The following is a 14,003-nucleotide window of genomic DNA, read 5'->3' as shown; positions in this document are numbered from 1 at the left end:
GGAGAATATAAACAAAATGTAAATAGTGATTATTTCTAGGTGACAGAATTATGGGTGAATTTTTTTGCCCTCTTTTTCTATTTTCTATAGAAAAATATTTCTATTTTTATAGTTTCTACAGTGAATTAAAATATTGTTTCTCTGGGTGTCAGCATAGCATTGCAATTACAATTACACACTCTGGAGTGGACTTCTTAGGTTCTACTTACTTATTAGCTGTGTGAGCTTAGGCAACTTAGCCTCTATTTCAGTTTCCTCATGCATAAAATGGAGATAATATTATTTCCATCATAGATTTAAATGGAGTAATACAGGTGAAATGATTAGAATAGTATCTGGCAGATAGTGTTATATGATGTTTTTAAATACTATTAACATAGTTTAATGTAGGTGTCAGCAGATTATGACCAGTGGCCAGGTACCCTTTGAGCTAACAGTTTTTACATTTTTTAAAGGGCTGTGAAAAAAGAAAGAAAAAAGAAGAATGTGCAAAAAAGCTGGTATATGATCCATAAAACCTAAAATATTTACTATCTGGCCCTTTATAGAAAAAGCTTGCTGACTATTGGCTTAATTTATTTACACTTTCAAATATGTTTAGGATTTAGGGGCACCTGGGTGAATCAGGCAGTTGAGTATCTTACTCTTGATTTTGGCTCAGGTCATGATCCCAGGTCATGGGATTGAGTCCTGCATTGGGCTCTGTGCTGAGTGTGGAGCCAGCTTGCAATTCTCTCTCTCTCTCTCTCTCTCTCTCTCTCTCTCTCTCTGTTCCTTTCCCCCATCCCCCACTCAAATGTGCATGCTCTCTCTCTCTCAAATAAATAAAAATTAAATTTAGAACATATGTTTAGCATTTAAAATCACCATGCTACAAATACCAAGGAATAAATTTCTAAAGGTGGAATTTCAAGAAATACTGTAAAGAGGAAGTGAGACAGTTTTGGACAAGGAAGATCTTATTCTATTTTGTGAATATTTACTCCCCTCCTCTGTGGTAAGATCACTATTTTCCACCAGTGATTAAGAATCGAAATTGAATTGAAAGCATGGTACTATAAGATCAGACAACCACAAGGTACTTAAACTCACCAGGCTGAATGGAATTGAGGCTGAATGGGATCTCAAATTATTACTGTGTTTCACTTGGCCAACTCTGTCCTGCTGATGGTGGCACTCTAACTACTGTGGGAATCCAGGATCATATCGTGTCTGGAATCAGCAAATTTGCCAGGCTAAGTATCCAGTTCCTTGCCACAGACCCTTGTGGTAATGAGTGTGGGAGTAGGAAGGCTGACTCAAGAAGTCTCTCTAGACCCCAGTTAGACACATTTCAGAGAAAGTAAGTTGCCAACAGTCAAATCTTTAGATTTCAAAAGAAATCCAAGGTTGTTAAAAAGCAACTGTTTTGAAAAAGGGTTGGAGGGGATTAAACTAAGTTTTTTGTTTTGTTTTTGTTTATGTTTTTTTTTTTTTATTTTGGTTGCTTACAAACAGAAAGAGTGTTAACCTGTGATTATCAGGGTAACTTTACCTACTGCTTTACTCAGCAGTAAGCAATCTGTAGCCTTTTCATGTGTTTTCATAAGCATCCAAAATGACCTCTGGCAAGAGAATGGAAGAAGAGACTTGATGTTCCTCTGAGGGCCTTCAAACTACACTGGTAGGAAGCTGGTAGGTCTGTCTAGGAAGCTGTTGTGGGGTGGGGATGGCATTTGTCTACTGAATCTAGGAGTCTGGGTATTGCTGTAGTGGGTGGAGGGTGGAGCACTGAAGGGCTACATCTGTTCTGACCTTAATTGGGTCTTGCTGAGATTCAAACATGAGTGGTCAACCAAAGGGCTGTGTTTGCGGAAAGTCTATTTGCATGAAAAACTAAGGACACTGCCTGGGCAGAGCAGGGCATACAGGCACTTTGGTCAAGGTAAAAAAAAAATCTTTAGTTATAAAAGGGCAGAGGTGCTTCTGAATACAGCAGGATTCTGTATCCAGACTTGACTTTGAGCTCATCCCGTGTGTCTTAAGTCCCATTCTGGGAGGGAGGGCTCCAGAGTCTAGCTTTCCCCTGCAACAGGCTTTTGGATGAAAAAAAAGGGAGAGGAGATGCTCCAATACAGACTTGGCAACTTCTTCTTTTCTCAAGTAAAGTCATTTAAAAACACATATACCATCTAATATTACCATACTTTAAGAGAAGGAAATTTTAAAAGAAATATGTAACAAAACAAATTTAACTTAAAACTTGAATTACTTTAGACTATAAAAAACTCTGAAAGATGATAACTGTAGAACAGCTTATAGTAAGACAGAGTAGGGACTGACTTGGGCTCCTCACCCCTGACCATGAAATCTAGCTTTCCTTGATAGCTGACACTCTGTTTTTTGAGTAGCATATCTGGGAGGATTGTGGAAGCAGAATGATTATGTAAAGGAGAGGCTGAACTATAAACACTGGGGAAGATGGAACCAAACTAGTCTGGCCCATGTGGACCTTACTTCTGACTTTTCACCAAATTTCCCCCTCGTTACAATACTAAAAATCATTCTAATGATTTAACATGGGTGGAGATTTAACATGATAATTAGACGTGCAACACATGAAGAAGCAAAATCTTTAAGTGTGCAAGCGCCAAGAAATCCCTGGCTTTACATGCTTCAATGTCACTTCTTTCCCTCCTTTGTCTCTTTAAAAAGTTTCCCTGGCCTATGTTAGGGGAATCAGCCTGAAAGACTCTTTCCTTTGTGTTGTCTCCCTTGTGCTCCAGAATAAGCCTCAATAAAAGCTTTGCCTGGAGCTCCCCTTTGGCCTCTAGTTAATTTCTACTGCTTAGAGAGCCCATGGACCCCAAGTGGGTGACACTAGGAAAAACTCCCCTCCACCATGTTGCAACTACTTATCCCTTTTATTCTGTTTCTTCATCACTGCTTACTCCCTGCCTCTGGTTTTCTACCACACAGAGAGGCCACCAGTGTTTACAACCACCCTTTCTTCTTAATTACATCAACATAGTAGGGCATGGATCAGCTATGGTCTTGGGGGGTGGTGAAGTGGGGGAAGCATGTAGAGCTTCAGACACTCAGGCTGAGAGTGAGGCCCAGGAGGGCAGGGGTTTTGTCTTGTTTTCCACTATATGCCACCCCCATCCTGAAAACAAGGCCTGAAACGTACAGGTGTTCAGTTAACGTTTACTGAACCAATGAATGAAATACAGGCAAGGTACATACAGGTTATACTGTAATACACCACTAATGACAATGAGGTAGTAGTCACTGCTCTTACTGGAGGTAATGACAACATTTCACAAATCATTAAATACTAAACCTCTTTGCAGAAATCTGAGAGGGGGAAAAATTGATAATACACCATCCTAACCCAGCAATCATTATACTTTTGTTCCTACTCTTCTTGGTGCTTTACAATATGCATTTAAAATATATTTGTAATCAGAAAACTTTGGATAGGAAATATGGCACTTGTTTTTCAAAAGAACCAATCTCCTTTACCTACAGACATCACTTAAAACAAACATAAGTGACATTGCCTAAGTAAGTATGAAATAACCTTTGGTAGTATATGTAAGTGCATGTAGTATAAGTCATAGAATACTTACTGGTTAAGGAGGTATAACACATGTATTCTCTTGCTCGCTTCTACTGTGTTTCAATATCTCATATCTGCAAAATGAGAGGATTCATGAGAGATTCATAATTTCAAGTCTTCTTAAAGTCTGAAGTTTAAAGATTTCTAAAAAAGATGTTATTGTTTTACATTGATTGTAAAGTAGCTTAAAAATACAATATTTATGCATATAACTATATACTTATATATAACAGTAAATATTAACTCAAATATGAGAGCTCCTTCCACGCAGAAATAGATTTTAGAAACTCACATAGACTATTTCTTTTTTTAAAAAATATAATTTATTGTCAAATCGGTTTCCATACAACACCCAGTGCTCATCCCAACAAGTGCCCTCCTCCCTGCCCATCACCCACTTTCCCCTCTCCTCCACCCTCCATCTACCCTTAGTTTGTTGTCCTTAATAAGGAGTGTTAAAGAGACTATTTCTAACATTTCAGGACTACTTTATATCTGGAGGGATAGCGGTAAGTAATTTCACTTAACTAGAAAGATTGATTATTGGTAAAGTCCCAGAGGTAAATCTTTACCCTTATAAACCAATAAAACAAAATTAATTAAAAAAAAATTGACAACATACCAACTAAGAGTAATCCAAGGGATAGATAGAGTGAGGATAAAACATTAATTAGCGCAGAAATGGGATAAAGAAAAATCTATCATATGCTGCTACACAGAGTAGGGTAAAGCAGCAAATTCTTCCATGCAGTAGAATTCAGGATCAACCCTCTCCCCCACTTTCTGTTTTTCTAAAGACCAAATCACTTCCTCGGGAAGATATAACTTAGTGGCTGGATGATTATTTCATTAAGCTAGGTCTTTCGGAGGCAACAGAATTGCTTTGAATTGAAGCTTAATCTCCAATGCTACTATCCCCAGGCAAGTGGGATTGACAGGACTAGGAAGGTTTAAGGCGATGCCTTCAAAAATGGCAAAAATGCATCTGCTGTGGAGATTAAGCTTCTGTTGAAACTTTATTATTATTATTTTCTGTTGAAATAATAGCCTAAATTAGTCACAATTTCAGAAGAAGCATAGGTAACTCGTGCTGCATAGAAGTATATGAAAACTGCTTCCTAGCCTGAAAGCCTAAACTGAATTCGGACTAGAAGACACAATCCAGGATTTCCAAGGTACCTCAAGAAAGAATGAGCACCTGAGACTCTTTAGGAGCCCCGGATCGCACAAGTCTTCTGGCATCAAACGCCGAGATATTGACCCGCACTTGTTAATTATGTTAATAAGCGTAATCACCCTATCACCCTGCAGTTCATCTACATGATAGCGACTTTCCCACCGCAAGTCGCCGGCAGGCAATACATCCCTGCAGCCAGCTTGGCCTCTGGCAGGGACGTCGGGGAAGTCTCGGGTTCCTCCTCCCAAACCAGCCAGAAGGCTTGTCCCCGGCACTCACCACGGTCTCGTGCTGCCCCCTGCCGGGCTCTTCGCGTTGGGTTTACGCCACGCGGCCGCCGGGGGGCGCAAGGAAGGCGACGTCACCTGTGCGCGACCGGAAGTTAGCCTGTTCATTTCCGCTCTTTAGTTCCCTCCCCAGACCCGGAAGTAAAGGCGTCTGGCGAATATTGGTACTGTCCAGTTTGAGGTCTGTGGCTAGCTGGGCCTGTACCTTTTCATTTTAGAAGCGGGGTTGGGTGATACTGATGTACGGTGGAGTCTTTATTCCTCGCCACCCCTGGGGGAGTTGATTTTGGGGAGGCAGAGGGGAAGAATCCATGGAATGGAACCCGTGGAATTAGCTTCATTTAGCTAATAAGAACTTGTGAGAGAGCTTGGCCTTTTCCCGACTTTTAAATTTTAGGAATAATGCCTTTTAAGTTGTGGGGTTGAAGACAGACCATGTACGTGAAGCCCTTAGCTCTGGTTTTACAAATCATATTCGTGATTACGCAGCTTTCTCCCATTAATACTCAGGCGTGTCCTCGCCGTTTTCTTCTCACATCTCTGAGAGAGATGCCTAGTAGGTAAGAGGTTACTCATTTCACAAGAACGTTATGCAGTGTTAGCTGGGATCGATTTCTTTATTCTGTATTACGAAGTGCTGACAATATTTTGTCCCCCCCCCCCCCACTTATTTATTTATTTGCCATTTTTAGGGACAGCTGTTTTCCAGACCTGGAGAAATGCAAAGTCCTCTCTCTTTAAGACAAATGAGGTGAGAAATGGATACCTGTAAAGATCTCCAAACTTCCTTTATTTTATCAAAAGAAGACCATCTAGAATTAGTACCCTGGGGGCATTGATTAACCATCTCCATTAAAAGTGCCTTTGTCAAGCGAATTGTGGAGCAGAGGAGAACGGATATCCTCTTTTATTCCTTAGGCTTTCCAAGTTATGAGTACAGAGGTTTTCAGTGTATTTGTTAATTTTGGACTTTAGCCCTTGGAATAATGGTTTTGGTTAATTAAAGACAGCAAATTGAGAGACGTTGAAATTAATTATGGAATATCAAGTTGTTTTTCATTTATCTGGTTGCACATTTGTTTTTAATAACTGGTTGCAAAAGAACATTTATTAAATAATATCACAGAATTTCAGAAACAGTACATAGACCCCTTTAAACTCTCAGAGATAACAGTCATCTACCTCCCCCCCGCCCCCGTATATATTAACGTCTTCCGCCTTTATATAAGTGATATTTTTTATCCATACAGTTATGCAGTTTGCCCCTTAGAATATCTTGGATATCTTTCTATTGTGTTAGTTATGCCTTTTTTTTTTTTTTTTTTTTAAGAAAACTGGGTTGTGTAGTATTATGTTACATAGATAATCACTATCAACCATTCTACTGTTGGTGACCATTTGGGCTTCTTTTTTGCTATAGCAAACAATGTTAGGATGGTCATCTTTTTTTAATAACAAATGTGTTTTGTCCTTTCCTTTGGATAATCTTAATGCAGTGAAAATACTGGGTTAAAGGATATGGTGGATGGTGCCAAATTCCTTTCTAGCAGTGGTATTTGCAGAGAATTTCCTACATTTCCTCACATGCTCACCAGCAGTTGATAATAGGTGTCATTGTTTTCAGGCTTAGCTGAGACCACTCATACCATTTTTTCAGTCAATATATTATATTTATAGTATTGTAATCAAATCCAAATTTTAGTTGTCAGTTCTAAGTCCAGTTCGGTTCTTTTTTAAAATTTATAAATAGAATATTATTTGTAGATTCTTTAGTAATAAGTTATTAGAAAACAAATGATTCACTTAAGCAGTAAGTTTTTGTTTAACAAGTTAAAGATTTGTGGGAGCTAGTATTTGAATGAAACCTTATACTATGGATAGATATTAGGAGAACGGACCTTTTTTTTCTATTTTTTAAAATTTTATTTTATTTTTTAAATTTATATCCAAGTTAGCATACAGTGCAACGATTTCACGAGTAGATTCCTTAATACCCCTTACCCATTTAGCCCATCCCCCCTCCTACAGCCCCTCCAGTAACCCTCTGTTTGTTCTCCATATTGAAGAGGCTCTTGTGTTTTGTCCTCCTCCCTGTTTTTATATTATTTTTGCATCCTTTCTCTTGTGTTCATCTGTTCTGTGTCTTAAAGTCCTCATATGAGTGAAGTCATATGATAGTTGCTTTTCTGTGACCAATTTCGCTTAGCATAATACCCTCTAGTTCTACCCATGTAGTTGCACATGGCAAGATTTCACTCTTTTTGATTGCTGAGTAATACTCCATCTTCTTTATCCATTCATCCGTCGATGGACATTTCTTTCCATACTTTGGCTATTGTTGATAGTGTTGCTATAAACATTGTGGTGCATGTGCCCCTTTGAAACAGCATACCTATATCCCTTGGATAAATACCTAGTAGTGCAATTGCTGGGTCATAGAGTAGTTCTATTTTTAATTTTTTGAGGAACCTCCATGCTGTTTTCCAGAGTGGCTGCACCAGTTTGCATTCCCACCAGCAGTGCAGAAGAGATCCTCTTTCTCCACATCCTTGCCAACATCTGCTGTTGCCTGAGTTGTTAATGTTAGCCAGAGAATGGGCCTTTCTGAAAGAAAAGCTTCCACAAAGGCAGGGAGACAAGAATGGGGAAGAATGTTTAGGATTTGAAGTTTGAGAGGCGATAGTGCCTGTTGTGGGGTTGTAGAATAGAACAGACAGCTAGAAAGGTAGTTGCAACTCTGTGGTGAGGTTTTTATTGTTTTTTTAAATTTTTATTTATTTTTGAGAGAGAGAACATGGGGGAAGGGCAGAGAGAGAGAGGGAGACAGGATCTAAAGTGGCCTCTGCGCTGAATGCGGAGAGTCCAATGCAGGGCTTGAACTCACCAGTTGTGAGATCATGACCTGAGCCTAAGTCATATGCTCAACCAAGTGAGCTACTCAGACACCCTGTGCGGTGAGAGTTTTGAAGGTCAGTCTGAAGATTTGTGCTCTCTAGGAGAGAACTGTAGAGGTCTTTAATCAGGGAATAGGGTATGTAATCACTTTTTTGTTTGACAAGTATACTATGGTGGCATTTTTGCATGACCGATGTTCGAGAAGCAAGTTATGTGGCTGTTATAGTCTGGGTGGGAAAGAATAGCAAAGTGTAGAGATACTAAAGAAGTTACTGAGGAAGCTGAATCTACATGATTCAGTGACTGGGGGTTGAGGAAGAGGAAGAAAGCAATCACTTTTAGATTTTTATCACGAGTGACAGGATAGTGGTAGTGATTTCATTAATCAGAAGAGAGCTAGTTTGGGGGCTGGGAAAGATGTTCAGTTTAGTTTTAGACATGTTAATTCCTGTGAAAGACATTTCTATGGAGAGCGAATTATACACAAGATGTAAAATTCACCTTCACAGATTCAGTAGAAACCTTAGTAGATTTGTGACTCTTTTGTTAAGAAATTTGGCATATATTTTCACTTTTAGTTTTTCATTAGTACAGTTACTCGTGAACTTTCTGTGGCTTGCTCAGCCTGTTTGTCATGGTGCTAATCATTTCAAGAGTTTATTGTTTAGATGGTCGTCTTCAGACTTTTGATTGTATACACTCTCAGTAAAAGAGGTTTATACATGTGTACTTCCAATGTATGTATATTTACTAATTATACACATTTTACCATACTGTTATATATATATAATATATATATATATATAGTGGAATTTTTTAAAGGCAAAGCCAAATATAAATTGGAGTTTTACTCTTTTCTTCCTGTATCCCATTTGATCATCTTGCACCCCTCGTTCCAAAACACAAATCTTATCTACTACTGTCAGTGTTCCGAACCATTATCCAGTGGAGGGCACCCTTAAGCATCTGAAAGAGAGAACAGATTGTTGAACTGTGTGAGTAGAGCCTTCATTCTTTAGTTAGAAGGAGGATCTTGTTTTTGAGTTTCTAAATTCATGCATTTTTGGAAGAGTCTGTAGTTAAAGAGTAGTATGTGGTATTATGGAGAAGAAAAGAATAGTGAACTCAAAGCATAGGGCAATCTGAAACATGCTGTTGTTGGGGCACCTGGGTGGCGTAGTCGGTTAAGCATCTGACTCTTGATTTTGGCTCAGGTCATGATCTCACAGTTTGTGAATTCAAGCCCCATGTCAGGCTCCTTGCTGACAGTGTCGGGCCTGCTTGGGATTCTCTGTCTCTGTCTCTCTGCCTCTCTTTCTCTCTCAAAAATAAATAAATAAATATTCACATTGTTTGATGTTTATTATATGAGTGTCCTTCATTTTTGTTTGAATGGTATTTGCTTCTATAGTTTGGGAATCTTTTTCCAATTCTTTGAGCATCTGTAGAATCTTGTGAATACAGGAGTGTTCCCTGCCTGTAGACATAATCTTAAATTCTTGTTAAATTGGTATAATTAAAAGGGTAGACACAGAAAAGCTTTTTTAAAAACATTTTTAAATGTTTATTTAATATTTTTGAGAGAGAGAGAGAGAAAGAGAGAGACAGAGGACAAGCAGGGGAGGGGCAGGGAGAGAGGGAGACACAGAACCTGAAGCAGGCTCCAGGCTCTGAACTGTCAGCAGAGACTGACACAGGGCTCGAACCCATGAACCACGAGATCATGACCTGAGCTGAAGTTGGACGCTCCACCAACTGAGCCACCCAGGTGCCCCGAGGCTTTCTTTGATACTGACTGAAAGCAGTATCTCTGAAGCCCAGAGATATTAGTGGTGAGTTGGAACCATCTGTCTCTGTTTTTTATTTTATGTTTAATTAGGAGAGGTAAGAAAGGAAATACCTCCTTTAAGTGATAAGAGCCCATTGTTACTAATTAGAAATTAAGAATTAAGTTTGTCACAGCTATATAGTCTAAAAAGGAAAAAGTAGGCATGCCTGGGTGGCTCAGTTGGTTAAACATCTGAGTCTCGATTTCGGCTCAGCTTGTGCTCATGGTTTGTGAGATTGAGCCCTGTATCAGGCTCTGCGCTGACAGTGCAGATCCTGCTTGGGATTCTCTCTCTCCTTCTCTCTATGCCCCTCCCCTACTCATGCTCTCTCTCTCTCTCTCTCTCTCTCAAAATAAATAAACTAAATTAAGAGAAAGTACAATTTAAAAAATATGTTATGACTCAGACCATAATTAGCTTAAGAACATAAGTCATCTGACAAATTGAATAACAGAAGAAAATTTTTCTGTTGCTTTCCTGATAAAATATTTCCTATAAATGGAAATACTCATTTTAGTAGGGACCTATGGTTATTATATATAAATTCGTAATTTTGTGCCCCATTTCTAAATGATTAGGAAAGTTTTGGTCATTTGCCTGAAGTTATGTGTTGTGAAACAGATGCAGAGAGACCTGGGTTCATCTTTTATAATGTAGGGTGGGGGAAGATGGTAAGAGTAACTTTTCAATGTTTATGTGCTCTCAGCACAGTTCCACATATGGTGGACTATGTGGATTAAATAGCCCAAGTAGATCGTTTTGAAGATAAAAATTGGTTTGGAGTAGTTGGGTTACAACCAAGGGAGCAATAGGGTAAACTGAAGGAGATTGAGATTGGGAACTGTTGACCAGAGGTCCATATAAAGCTAAGAATTAAGACTAATGATAGCATGGGTTTAAAGAGAACCCTGAATCTAGAAAAAGATGTTTAAGGTGGAAATTAGTCTGAAGAGTTGGTTTTCAGGGCTATATTTAGAGTTTGTGGAACCAGGAAGAGAGAACAGGGGCAAAGAAGTCTGGTATCTATGGGCAGAGGCAAGCCAAAAATCTGGGAAGTTGAAAGACAAGGCAGAATTGAAAGTGTTGGTTAGTAGGAATAAACCAAAGTTTGAAAACCAGGATAAAGCAGAGGTAGAGAGGGGCAACTGTTTTTGGGTAGCAAACGTAGACAAGGCCAAATATAAAGAGCAAGACAAAGGCAGGAATAATTCTGGGGCAATGATGATATTATACTTCTTTTCTTCACATTAAGAACGGAAACAGTTCCAGGCCCACAGATAATCAGAAGCAGTGACCTAGAGAGTGGGAATGCAGCAGCTGAACAACACCAGGAAAGCTGGAGCTACAGATATTTTTTAGAGGAAAGACCATGGTGCTTATAGGATCATAATATGGGTTTTAAGCTGGTTAACACATGCATTTGTATAATATTATGTATGTTGTTTTATACAGCATTCCAAAAGGTTTGGGATATCTAACCATTATGGCACCAAGAAACTTCTTGTGTATGAGAGGTAACTTTCTCTTTGGTTCAAGAGGTTGGATGATCCGGTTTCCTGCAAAAATCCTCTTTAAATTAGTTTCGTTTAGGCTTTACAGCGTGAAGTGTGGTAATACAGACAGTGAGTCTTCAGAGAATGAAGAACTACTGAATAACCTACTTAAAATGGGAGTAGATGTTGACATGGCGAAAAAACGACAGCCTGGAGTTTTTAATAGGATGGGAACTAAAGAGCAAGACCTGAAGATGTTCCTTCTATCCAAAGGAGCTAGCAAAGAAGTGATTGCTAGCATTATATCAAGATACCCACGAGCCATTACACGCACACCTGAAAGTCTTTCAGAACGGTGGGATCTGTGGAGAAGAATTATGACATCAGACCTTGAAATTATAAACATCTTGGAACGTTCTCCTGAATCTTTTTTTCGGTCCAGAAACAACCTAAACTTAGAAAATAATATCAAGTTCCTCTACTCAGTTGGATTGACCCATAAATGCCTTTGTCGATTGTTGACCAATGCGCCACGTACCTTCTCCAATAGTCTAGATCTGAATAAACAGATGATTGAACTTTTGCAAGAAGTCTGTTTGTCATTGGGTCACAATGAGCCCAGAGATTTTGTTGGGAAGATAATTTTTAAAAACCCTTTCATTTTAATTCAGAGTACCAAACGGGTGAAAACTAACATTGAGTTTTTACAGTCAACTTTCAACTTGAACAATGAGCAGCTGCTCATTCTGCTGTGTGGTCCAGGAGCTAAAATTCTAGACCTTTCCAATGACTATGTCAGCAGAAACTACACAAATATCAAGGAGAAGCTGTTTTCTCTTGGGTGTACTGAAGAAGAGGTGCACAGGTTTATCTTAAGCTATCCAGATGTGGTCTTCTTGGGAGAGAAAAAGTTTAATGATAAAATAGACTGCCTCATAGAAGAAAATATTAGCGTATCACAAATAATTGAAAATCCTCGGATTTTGGATTCAAGCATAAGTACTTTAAAAAGTCGAATCAAAGAATTGGTAAATGCTGGCTATAATTTCAGTACATCAAACATCACTCTTTTATCTTGGAGTCAAAAAAGATATAAAGCTAAATTGAAAAAGTTAAACACTGAACAGAACATTGTTCTGGGGAATTAAAAAGTATCTTATAATGTAATGATACCTCATTTTGAATTTGGGCCTTTCAAAAAGGAGAGGTTTGGTTTCTTAACTGTATATACTGTATAACCTGCAAAAATTGCTGCTAATGATCCTTCGGATATTTTACTGTAAAGGTTTGTAAAAACTCATGGTCTGGATGCTCTAGTATAGTTTTTCCAGTTATCTTTTCTCTAGTTTGAATTAATACAACATCCAATTATATGATACAGGCTGTGACTGTCCTATGAATGGTAGTTTCCTGAGTGCAGGACAGAACAATATGTGGAAAGATAAAAAGTACAAAATAAGCTTTTGGTTCCTATTCAGATTAAAAAATCAACAGAGTCATTTGGATAGTTCTATTTCCTCTCAGGGTTTTGAATGGCAACTGATTTCTCCTGTTCCCACATATCTAATTGTGGCTCATCTTCAAAATAAAATGCCAGTAAAAATCTGACAAACCAGAAAGGAGGGGTTTTTATCTCAAGTTCTACATTCTCCAATTAAACCATTAGTATGTTCCCCCTACCCCCCCCCCAACTTAGGCTCAATTTACTATGGGTATATCCTGATTTTCTTTGAAGAAAATGGCAACTATGATGGGCAGAAAAATGGCCACCCAAAGATGTCAGTGTCATAATTCCCAGAATCTGAATGTGTTATGTTACACTGGAAAAGGACTTTGCAGATGCAATTAAGTTACGGACCTTAAGACGGAGATTATCCCAGATTATCTGTGTGGGCCCAATGTAATCATATGGGTCCTTCAAAATGGAAGAGGGATGTAATAGAGGAGGTCAGAGTAATATGATGTAAGGACTTGACCCTATTTACTGTCTTTGAAGGAGGAAGGGACCATGAGCCAAGGAATGCAGGTGGCCTCAAAGAAAATGGAAAAGGCAAGGAAACATTCTCCCCTAATGCTGCTAGAAAGGGACACAGCCCTGCTAGGACCTTAAATTTAGCACACTGAGACATGTGTCAAACTTCTGACATTCAGAACTATAATATAATCATTTTGTGTTGTTTTAAGCCACTGAGTGTATGTCTGTTGTTACAGCATCAAATAGATGAATATAGGAACTAAATGATAATTAGTTGCATTATAGGTGAAGAAGTCACAAAATATGGTTCTTTTTAGCATATCTGTGTTTCTTTCTCTTGTAATTAACTTTTTTTTTATCCACATACCTTTTTGGAATGATGACTAAGTTACTGTTTGTGAAGACCTCTAAATGTATAAAAAACTAAATGTAAGTAATAAAGTCTAAATAAAGAAATATTTTTACCTGATAATGTAGTTTAAAGAAATGGTTATGGTTTCTATATATTTATGTTTTATTGGAATTTCATATAATATAAATAAAGAACAAGGGATTTTTAGATGCACTGACTTAAAAAATGACAAACCAGGTAATGACTTGAAGACATTTGCAATGTAGCTCTGATTTGAACTGAAAGAGAAGGGACAAGTTATATGACCTTAGCTACTTTCCACTGTTTTCCAGAGGCATTTGTTTTCTAGATATGGATTTTGAATTAAATAACAATGGTGCTAAACCTCTTAAAC

At 38.3% G+C, this 14,003-nt stretch overlaps 1 protein-coding gene across 2 annotated transcripts; it reads left to right on the top strand.

The window, feature by feature from the left end:
- The first annotated feature begins 5,215 nt into the window (after window positions 1–5,215).
- Window positions 5,216–13,726, top strand: MTERF1 (mitochondrial transcription termination factor 1). 2 transcript variants are annotated; one of them, XM_047096536.1, is made up of 3 exons: window positions 5,216–5,246; window positions 5,758–5,816; window positions 11,242–13,726. In XM_047096536.1, exons 2-3 carry the CDS (start codon window positions 5,785–5,787, stop codon window positions 12,428–12,430), a joined length of 1,221 nt encoding a protein of 406 aa, XP_046952492.1. In that variant the 5' UTR covers window positions 5,216–5,246; window positions 5,758–5,784; the 3' UTR covers window positions 12,431–13,726. The 2 variants fall into 2 exon arrangements, with proteins under 2 accessions (XP_046952492.1, XP_046952493.1); XM_047096537.1 differs by lacking the exon at window positions 5,216–5,246 and adding an exon at window positions 5,283–5,625.
- The last annotated feature ends 277 nt before the right edge of the window (window positions 13,727–14,003 follow it).

The sequence above is a fragment of the Lynx rufus genome, unplaced genomic scaffold (genome assembly GCF_022079265.1).
Source record: "Lynx rufus isolate CCGP_SWC_20201006 ecotype Redwood Valley unplaced genomic scaffold, mLynRuf1.p SCAF_4, whole genome shotgun sequence".
Lineage (NCBI taxonomy): Eukaryota > Metazoa > Chordata > Mammalia > Carnivora > Felidae > Lynx > Lynx rufus.
The sequence above is the reverse complement of the archived record's forward strand: the minus strand, read 5'-3'. Positions and strand labels throughout refer to the sequence as shown.